The sequence below is a fragment of the Bison bison genome, unplaced genomic scaffold (genome assembly GCF_000754665.1).
Source record: "Bison bison bison isolate TAMUID 2011002044 unplaced genomic scaffold, Bison_UMD1.0 scf7180017864139, whole genome shotgun sequence".
Taxonomy (NCBI): domain Eukaryota; kingdom Metazoa; phylum Chordata; class Mammalia; order Artiodactyla; family Bovidae; genus Bison; species Bison bison.
Window position 1 is genome coordinate 6200897 of NW_011494711.1, and position 10637 is coordinate 6211533.

General features: G+C 39.8%; 1 protein-coding gene across 1 annotated transcript in view; it reads right to left on the reverse strand.

The window, feature by feature from the left end:
- Nucleotides 1-4326: 4326 nt before the first annotated feature.
- Nucleotides 4327-10637, reverse strand: part of RBM43 (RNA binding motif protein 43) — an 11787-nt gene continuing 5476 nt past the window's right edge. The window contains exons 2-4 of the mRNA XM_010839965.1: nucleotides 8627-8834; nucleotides 7481-7569; nucleotides 4327-6687 (exon numbers count right to left, since the gene is read on the reverse strand). Coding sequence (XP_010838267.1) covers nucleotides 5956-6687; nucleotides 7481-7569; nucleotides 8627-8834 — 1029 coding nt within the window. The 3' untranslated portion in view covers nucleotides 4327-5955. The remainder of the gene's footprint in view (nucleotides 6688-7480; nucleotides 7570-8626; nucleotides 8835-10637) is intronic.

A 10637-nucleotide genomic window follows, 5' to 3' on the forward strand; every position in this document is an offset into this window, starting at 1 on the left:
GAGTCTCTCCCCTTCTTAAGAGAACACCAGTCACTGGGTTAAGACCTCACTCTTAACTAACCACATCTACAAAGACCCTGTTTCCAAATAAGGTCATATTCTGAAGTTACAAGAGGACGTGAATTTTGAGGGAATACTACTCAACCCTCTAGATCAGGCAAGAAATGACCTAGGCCTGATCTAAGGTGGTGGCTACATAAATGGAAAGGAGAAGAAACCCAGAATGACTCTTTGTTTTCCAGTTTGGGTAACACACTGGTGCCAGCTCTGAGATGAGGTATTCCAGGCAGAGGGAGCTTTTCTTGGGCTGTTGGTGTTACCAAGTTCTTAACATGATAACCACTATCCTTTTTTTTTTTTTGGCTGCACTGAACAGCTTAGCAAAGTGCCTTAGTTAGCCAACTAGGGATTGAACCCATGGTGTCATCAATGAAAATGTGGAGTCCTAATCACCAGACCACCAGGGAATTTGCTACAACTACTATTCTTGACCATCTCTTGCTTAACATGTTTTCTAAAACTCAAGAACCCTGAAAAATAGGTATTATTTTCAGATTACAACTGAGAACACTGAAGCTAGAGCGGTGAGGAATTTTTCCAGAAGCGCTCAGTTTGGAGGAGGTAAAAGATGAAAGGGAAAAGGTGGGTAAAGAAGATGGAAAAGTTCCCACCTGAGTTTCCTAAGCCAGTATTCCAGGAAATGGTCCTAGAGTAATGACATTTTGACAGGATAGTTACATTCCTTAAACTACTGTCTTTGGGGAGCTCCATACCTTGTCGCTAACAAGGCTTAGATGGAGAAATTTTCAAGGCAAATTTGACATTTCCTTCCCTTTACTCCTTTATATATGTGAGTTTTCTATAGAGGAATCAAAGAATCTTGTCCCTAAGTTAGAAGTTGTATATAATAACTAAAGCTGTCAAGATTCAGCCATCCTTCTCATTTTGAAGTATGATTTTATATTTATATGTAAAAGCATTTTTAAGAGCCATCCAGTTAGTCCCTATATAGGTTATTAGTGGAAATTGAGAGATGCTCTGTTCTCAGAGAAAGGCAGTAACATGAAAGCAATACAAAATGCACTATTTGTCCAAGGTTTATTTGTAATTTTTAATTTCTGAATAGCAACATACTTTATAGCTAAATTTTATTATATTGACAATGTACTCAGAACTTTAACTTCTGAACAGCTAAATGCAGTTAAAATTCTACAAATTAAAATTCCATATATTAAATAATAATTTCATATATGAAAAAGCACAAATATCCCGTGATTTGTAAATAGGCATTATTTGGAAAAAAGAAAATACTGGAGTAAAATCTTTACTGGTGATTTGGCAGTGTTTGCATTCCTATATTTTATCCAATAAATGACCTCTTTTACAAGGCATTAAAAGAGAAATTCAGCCACCCCTAAACAACCAAACCAAGTACTGTCCTGCTCTCCCTTCTCATCCCTCCATTGGACTAACATCCATCCATAGGCTCTCATCCATAAGCTCTGGGAGCTTCTCCTGACACTTAGCGAAGAAAATTACTCAAAACACAAAGAGTAATTTTGTGACCTTTTAATGCCATGCTAGACAAGCTCTAATAAGCCCACTTTTGGGTCATCTCTTTTGAGGAATATAAGTCCGTTTCACTTAATATCACAATTGATTAGGGCAATGACATTATACAACTCTGTAAAATTAGAAGTTTAACTTCTTAAAAAACTGCTAAGGTGTGATTATTTTCTGTTTAGCTGAGAAAACAACCTTCCAAATCAGGTTTATTGCACTGACAAGTTTTGTTTCTAATCTAACAGTTTTTACTAACATGCTTTCTCCTGTTGACTTTTAAATTTCATTTCTTATGTTCTTTTTGAATCAGTTTTGTCATCATGCTCATTTACTCCTCAATAATAAGGTAGATAAAACTTTAACACACTTTTTTCCATGAGAAGTGTGCTAAAAATTGGGAAATGACTAACATATCATAGGTAAGAACTGACTCTCCAACTCTACCCCAAGTGCTTCTCTGTGTGTATAGCAAGCCCTGCTGTAATGGCTTGTTTATCTTTTCTCCGCCAGACTACACGTTGAATTCTAAAGAGTCAGTGAACATTTCTGTTAACATCACACTGTTGCCTCCAGAACCCAGAGGACAAGTACAGAAAAAAATCCCTGAGTTTCTTACTTAAATGTTTCAGAGTCCTTTCTCCTACTCTTTTCCTTTGTTCATCATGGGCTGAAACCCACCCATCTTCTTTTTTTAATTTGGTAATGGCTCTTATCACATTCTGCAGCCTCTTTGAAAAGTACCAACTTACTATCTAATTAAATGATGGGTTTTTCTCCCAATGGGAGACACATAGGAGGGTTTAGGCTTGACACGGAACAGAATTCACGTTATATTCCTAGGCACCAGTAATGTTCAAAAATAAATTTTAATAAAAATCACTACAACCATTTTGAAGATTAAAGAGTCAGGTTTTTTTAAGGATAGAAATTGGTTACACAAACATATTATAAGGAGAGTGCCTCTAAATGAACTCTAAAATGGACATCAATATGTAAAACAATTTATATACAATATTTGAAACAATAATAACCTTCTCAAACAGAAGATGCAATGTTCATACCCATAAACCAGTTAGCAGCAGTCTACAGCCATGAAATTAAAAGACGCTTACTCCTTGGAAGGAAAGTTATGACCAACCTAGATAGCATGTTAAAAAGCAGAGACGTTACTTTGCCAACAAAGGTCCGTCTAGTCAAGGCTATGGTTTTTCCAGGGGTCATGTACAGATGTGAGAGTTGGACTGTGAAGAAGGCTGAGCGCCAAAGAATTGATGCTTTGGAACTGTGGTGTTGGAGAAGACTCTTGAGAGTCCCTTGGACTGCAAGGAGATCCAACCAGTCCATTCTGAAGGAGATCAGCCCTGGGATTTCTTTGGAAGGAATGATGCTAAAGCTGAAACTCCAGTACTTTGGCCACCTCATGCGAAGAGCTGACTCATTGGAAAAGACTCTGATGCTGGGAGGGAGTAGGGACAGGAGGAGAAGGGGACGACAGAGGATGAGATGGCTGGATGGCATCACTGACTCGATGGACGTGAGTCTGGGTGAACTCCAGGAATTGGTGACGGACAGGGAGGCCTGGCGTGCTGCGATTCATGGGGTCGCAAAGAGTCGGACACGACTGAGCAACTGAACTGAACTGAACACAATCAAGGAATGATCATCACTCCGACCCAGCTCTTTGTTGACAGGCTATTCTATTGGTGTTAAACTTGTGGTAATAATGAAAACCTGTGCAGGTATCAAGTATAACTGCATCAGTTATCAATTTATTAACTCAGCTTTAAATTCATTCTCTATGCCTGCTGCTGCTAAGTCGCTTCAGTCGTGTCCGACTCTGTGCGACCCCAGAGACGGCAGCCCACCAGGCTGCGCCTCCCCTGGGATTCTCCAGGCAAGAACACTGGAGTGGGTTGCCATTTCCTTCTCCAATGCATGAAAGTGAAGAGTGAAAGTGAAGTTGCTCAGTCGTGTCCGACTCTTCGCGACCCCATGGACTGCAGCCTACCAGGTTCCTCTGTCCATGGGATTTTCCAGGCAAGAGTGCTGGAGTGGGGTGCCATTGCCTTCTCCCACTCAGTAACAAATCTGGGCCCTTTAAATATTTCCCCCTTGTAGCTGACAAGATGTTAGGCTTTCTCAGTAGAGGGCGCTGGAGAGGCATTGCGGGAAGAAAGTGTTCCTACTTCAGTGGATTAAATTGGCAGGCTCTTCAGAATCCAGAGTCCCCACCCCATACTTATCCAGCTTTTTCAGCACAGGCAGCTTCTCCAACATTAGGCTCCTGCAGCACGGGCGGCTGCTCTCGTGTCCAGCCCCCCCAACCCCCGAAAGAAGGCCTCCCCCCATTCAGCAGCTGTAGTACACATTGGCCAGCAGAAACCCTCTCAGGCATGTTGTAAGGGCGGGTCCCTGGTCAGCTACCGACTATGAACAGACTCTTCCAGTACCCTAGAGGATGGATTTCTAGCAAGATCCCCTGGCACAAACCCTCCAGCGAAGTCTGGATTTCAGTTCTGGGGTGCATGGTGGATGGGAGGAGGTTCTTCATTGGGTGCTCTATCTAAACTCCTTATATCTGCTATTTCTATATCTGGTAGAGTTTTCTCTTTCTTATGAGCCAATCCCTCATTATCCCAATTCCCTGTCATTGCTAACAATCCTTTATCTTAAACTTTGCCTGTTCAAATTACTGTGCACCTCCTGTCTCCTAATCGGAACTAGACTGAGACAATACCCCCAGAAGCAAAATGAAAATCAAACACCTTTTTAAAGACACTTTATTGGGTACTTAATATAAACAGAAGTTTCCCACGACAAAAAGTTTAGCCGTACAGAAATGAAATAAGACATTTAAAGAAATGGAGATAATTTACATAGTTGGGATTTAGGTAGCTAAGAAAAAGGAAAGCACATAGATTTGTCTTAAGCTTTTCTACTGCTACAAACAGTTCAAATCATCATAATCTGTTTGTTTACATTGTGATGAGCAAGATGTGTGTTTTATAATCCTGGGAGGGTCTCTGCAGTTCCCCGGATACTGAAAACTGGCTTAATGCTAAATTAAATGCAGGACAGTCACAGACAACCCACTTACAAGTTTTACTTCCCTTATTCAGTAAAAAAATTTTCAAATCCTTCTGTCATCTTTAGGGAAACATTTCTCAATTGTTTAAGTAGCATTCAGAAAACTATGAAAGGGAGAAGAACAGTTCACTAACCAAGATCATGGGCAAGTTACATTACGTCACTGGGCACCAGTTTCCTCATCTGAGAAAGGAAGATAAAGACAGCGCCTACCTCACAGGGTTCCTGTCAGGACTGAATGAGTAAAGATATGCAATGCACTTAAACTTATGCCTACCAAGTAAGTGTATGCTCTTATTCCCATCACCACGATCCTATTGCTGAAATGCTATTACTTTTACAACTATAAAATAGACACTACATAATTTCAACAAGAGAATCAACATTTTATATAAGCAGTTAGGCTAAGTAAGCGGCAGGAAAAATGTCCTGTATGTCCAGTAGCCTTATACCAATATGGGATTTAGTCAAGTAGTGACTACCTGCATCAGAAATACCTACCATCTAAGTAGTTTCTCAGGCAAGTTTTGCTAACATTTTAATTCTGTTAGTAGTAAACATAAACTTTATAAATGTTAAGCTTATGTAACTTTATAAAGGTATAAATATTGTCAATGGCATAATAATAATCATTCAAACTTCTTATATGTTAGAATGAAGGCTCTTTTTAAAATTTATTTATTTTTAATTGAAGGATAATTGCTTTACAATATTGTGTTGGTTTCTGCCATATATCAACATGAATCAGCCATGGGTATATACATGCCCCCTCCCTCTGGACCTCCCTCCCACCTCCCACCCCTCGAGGTTGTCACAGAGCCCCAGTTTGAGTTCACTGAAGGCTATTTTTTTTTCCTAAGAATTTGGGATTGCAGAAAAAGTGAGGTTTCCTCAAAGTTTAGTGAGTTTTTTTAAGTTTTATACCTTAGATATTATCTTTGGGTTTAACCCTTACTGATGGACAGCTACATAACTTCAGACAAGGGTTTTTGCCTTCTCAAATCCTAGTCTCTTCTCCTGTAGCATGAGAATGGCAATGCCTATGATGAAAGAGGTCACAAGAATTAAATGACATAGAGAGTTCCCTGGCAGTCCAGTGGTTAGGACTCAGCACTTCCACTGCAGGGGGCCCAGGTTTGATCCCTGGTTGGGGAACTAAGATCCCATAATCTGTGCGATACAGCCAAAAAAAAAAAAAATTAAATGAGATAATGTGTATAAAGCTGGCATCACGCATGACATCACCACTGCTCAGTAAGGGAAGGAATCAATCAGCCCTTCTTGTCACTACTGCTGAGGATTTTATTACCTAACTTTTTGTCTTATTAATTCCATGACCTCTTTTTTAAACAAGTATGTGTCAGGAGGAGATCCTATAACATCGATGTGTGTCTTATAGAAATTAACCAGAACCTGAAGGTAATTCAAACTTAGCCGCTCACACGCCAACTTAATATTTTCTTTCTCTCTATCTTCCTTTCCTTCCAAAATAAATGTCTCCTTTCTAAGCTCAAAGTGAAGAATATGTGAATATTTCTCAATGGACTCTTTTACCTTTTTTTCATTGTTTGACTGAGAACCACCTTGAGCATTCTTTATACAAAGTGTGGTAATTTCACCATCCACTGCCTCTTGACATAGAACATGAAATCTTCTCAGTGTGCTTTCATAAAATTTTGTCCTCTTCTTCAGGTAAAGGAAAGTATCTGTGTCAAGAACAAGACTTTCTCCTCTTTTCGTAGTCTCGGGTGTCAACGACCTGGGTGGCTTTAAAGAGTGACTGCTTCTCCGTGTACTTCCCCTGGGGCTCTGTCTATTCCTACTGTTTTCTAAAAGAAAACTTGCTTTTAATAGCAAAGATTCTTTGAGCTTCTCGATAGCCAGAAATGTTCCTTGAACAGAGATTCTTCCGTTGGCTTCCAAAGGACTGAAGCATAACGTTGGGATTTCCCTTTTCAGGTCCATTACCAGACTTTCTAGACGGATTTGACTCCGAAAAACAGAAAGATCAAGGACAGCCTTTACAGAGCTGAAGATCTAAAATTAAACAGAGAAGTTAAAACAGCACCACCTAGGGGAAAGACTGCATAAATCCAATCTTGTTTTGCCACTTTCTGTCTGCCCAGCAGCAGCCCTAACCAGGCCTCCAAAGCCTCACACAGTTTTGCTTCTTGCCCCATAACTGCCCATTACAGGGGCCCCACAACCTATCAAGGCCACAGTGTTCCATTTGGGGTTCACAGTTCCTCACTGGATTCCCCCAAATAGAGTGGATTAAATATTATTTAGAGGCAGAATGTTTTTTGAATCAAAGTTTTAAGCAGAATGCATAGATAAACCGTTCCAGTGGTGCTCGGTGGATAGGGGTCCCTGGAGAGAGCCCTCCCTCCTCATGAGAAGGTCATTGGATGGCTGCAGAGAACCCTACCTTTGTTACAGAATAGTTTTAAATCAATGCTTTGAATTTTACTTTTTCCTCTTACTTCCTCCTTACCCGTGTCTTCAAAGCTCCTTTTTAATGTTCATCCAAATTGGTTTTTTACCCCACAAAATAAGTCTTCAGATAGATGCCAGACATCATCCATGACAGTATAAGAGCTCATTGTCACTTTAAAAGTATCAAGAGCATCATAGAAAAACAGGAAAACAGAACAAGCAATAACCAAAAAACTTTCAAGACACAGGCCTTTAACACTGACCCAGGTTAAGGAGCTTGCACTTTCTTTTCTAGAAGTCATGGGGTGAGGGTGCTTTGTGCCTCCTGTGTAGGAGACACCTGGCAGAAAACATGGGATCTAGACAATCAACATGGCTTCAGCATCACACCTACCTTTTCACTGAAGTGGGAGACTATGAGTTGAGCAGATCCAGCCATGCCTGCTAGAGAGTGTTTCTTTTTTCTGACGACATTCTCTGCAACTAAGTGGAAGAGGGACCATCAGAAAGGTTTGTGGATACAGTAATAATTATTTTAATGAATAGTAATAGAGATGTTCAGTTCTTTTAAAATACCTAAGATTTTTTCTGTTTTTCCTCTAAATTCAGCATTTAAATCCTTTTTCCTTCTAGTTTAACATATTAAAATTTATACATATATATATATAAAACACATGCATGTTATGTATGTTACATATATAACAAACACCTAAAAGTAAATCCCCCACCACTCTGTTAATTATGGTCATGAGGAGACTTCACCTTTCTGAATCCAGGATATCACACTATCCCGGCTGGTTTTCCTCTGAGTCACTGGCTGACCTGCTCAGTCTCCTTCACTAATTCTCCTTCCCTCCGCGTTCTCTCAAGGCATTGGCATGCACCATCCATGAGGCTACAGGGGTGAACAGCTCCGCAAACCCAACTTTCTCACCTATGTCAGGTGTAGGCCAGGAAGAGAATGGCTCAACGTGACCTCAGGTCCAAGCCCCATTTCCCCAGTCCAACTTTCCCATTAATAAAGCAGTGCTTGTTTATGAGATTACAGATAGCTTTTGTGGGGCTTTTTTTTGTATTTTACAAGTTTTCTATGATAAAATGTATCACCTTTATCTCATGATATAAATGGATATAAAATACAGAAAACAAGAAGAAGTCTTTAAGACTTTTTCAGTTACTGACAACTCTATCATAAGGCACTTCCACATATATTCTTCCTAACGCACTACTGCGCCACTTTTATATTCAAGAATAGAAGTACTGTTTTTTAAATTTAAACTTTACCAATCCCATAAATCATTTTGTTGTTGTTTTTGTTGCTGCTGTTGTTTAGTCACTAAGCTGTGTCCTTCTCTTTGTGATTCCATGAACTGCAGCACACCAGGCTTCCCTGTCCTTCACTATCTCAGTTTGCTCAAACTCATGTCCATCAAGTTGGTGATGCTATCCAACCATCTCATGAATTATTCTACTGAAATTCAATTTTTAATTTCATTCCAGAAAGTATTTCTAAGGTTATAAAAATTTGATTTGGAAATACCTGTTTTTTCTTTGAATGTTACATATGCAACTCCCTTAGTTCTTGTTGGATATGTCACATCTTCAACAACTCCACCCCCATTGTCAGTATCTTCAAAGTGAATCTTCACTAATGTGGTCACTAACTGGTCATTAAGATCAACTGGAAGATCAGCAACTACTACTGTTCTTTCAGAAGCTTTGGATTCCTTAACATTCAAAACTGATGCCTGTGAAAGAAACAACAGGACACATTTTAAGTATATGATTCTACTTAATATAGGCAATATTACACACCAGTGGGAAAGGCTATTATATTTCATAGCCTTTATTTAATAAAGGCCCTCTGGGACTGATCAGATACCTGAAAAGAAAAATATCAAGGAAAGGAGCCTGGCCTCACACCATATACCATCATAAATACTATATAAATTTGAGAGTTAAAATGGAAAATGTAAAGCCTTCTTTTAAGAAATGGAAAACACTGCTTAATATTTGTCAGATGTTAGAAAGACCTAAAAATAACTGTAATCACAAAGGAAAAAATTAAGAGAGAGTTTTCTAAATAAAATTTTTTTTTAAGTCAAGCTAATCACAAAATGTGGTAGTTTGGAGTTGACCACATGTCTTCTTAAATGTAGAGTTGAAAGTACATATGACAATAAGAAATACATTCTCTCTTTTTTTCGGTCAAAACTAGGGAAAAGTCACCATAAAAAAATAAATAAATGAAACCCTACCAATAATATTGGGACTGCAGTGGAGTAAACCCTACCTTTCAGCACACATCTGAGATACAAACCAACCACTGAGACCACATGCTATTGCAGACCATGGAACCCTGGGCACAGAGGATCAGCTGCAAGCAGATCCTTCCCTGAGCTCACTCTCAATTCAGTTCAGTTCAGTTCAGTCGCTCAGTCGTGTCTGACTCTTTGCAACCCCATGAACTGCAGCACACTAGGCCTCCCTGTCCATCACCAACTCCCAGAGTTTACCCAAACTCATATCCATTGAGTCGGTGATGCCATCCAATCATCTCATCCTCTGTCGTCCCCTTCTCCTCCTGCCTTCAAACTTTCCCAGCATCAGGGTCTTTTCTAGTGAGTCAGTTCTTCCCATTAGGTGGCCAAAATATTGGAGTTTCAGTTTCAACATCAGTCCTTCCAATGACCACCCAGGACTGGTCTCCTTTAGGATGGACTGGTTGGATCTCCTTGCAGTCCAAGGGACTCGCAAGAGTCTTCTCCAACACCACAGTTCAAAAGCATCAATTCTTTGGTGCTCAGCTTTCTTTATAGTCCAACTCTCACATCCGTACATGACCATTGGAAAAACCATAGCCCTGACTAGAAGAACCTTTGTTGGCAAAGTCTCTGCTTTTAATATATGCTGTCTAGGTTGGCCATAACTTTCCTTCCAAGGAGTAAGCGTCTTTTAATTTCATGGCTGCAATCAACATCTGCAGTGATTTTGGAACCCAGAAAAATAAAGTCAGCCACTCTTTCCACTGATTCCCCATTTATTTGCCAGGAGGTGATGCAACCGGATGCCATGATCTCAGTTTTCTGAATGTTGAGTTTTAAGCTAACTTTTTCACTCTCCTCTTTCACTTTCATCAGATCAGATCAGATCAGATCAGTCACTCAATCGTGTCCCACTCTTTGCGACCCCATGAATCAGAGGCTTTTTAGTTCCTCTTCACTTTCTGCCATAAGGGTGGTGTCATCTGCATATCTGAGGTTATTGATATTTCTCCCAGCAGTTTTGATTCCAGCTTGAGCTTCTTCCTGTCCAGCATTTCTCATTATGTACTCTGCATATAAGTTAAATAAACAGGGTGACAATATACAGCCTTGACGTACTCCTTTTCCTATTTGGAACCAGTCTGTTGTTCCATGTCCAGTTCTAACTGTTGCTTCCTGACCTGCATACAGATTTCTCAAGAGGTAGGTCAGGTGGTCTGGTATTCCCATCTCTTGAAGAATTTTCCACAGTTTATTGTGATGCACACAGTCAAAGGCTTTGGCATA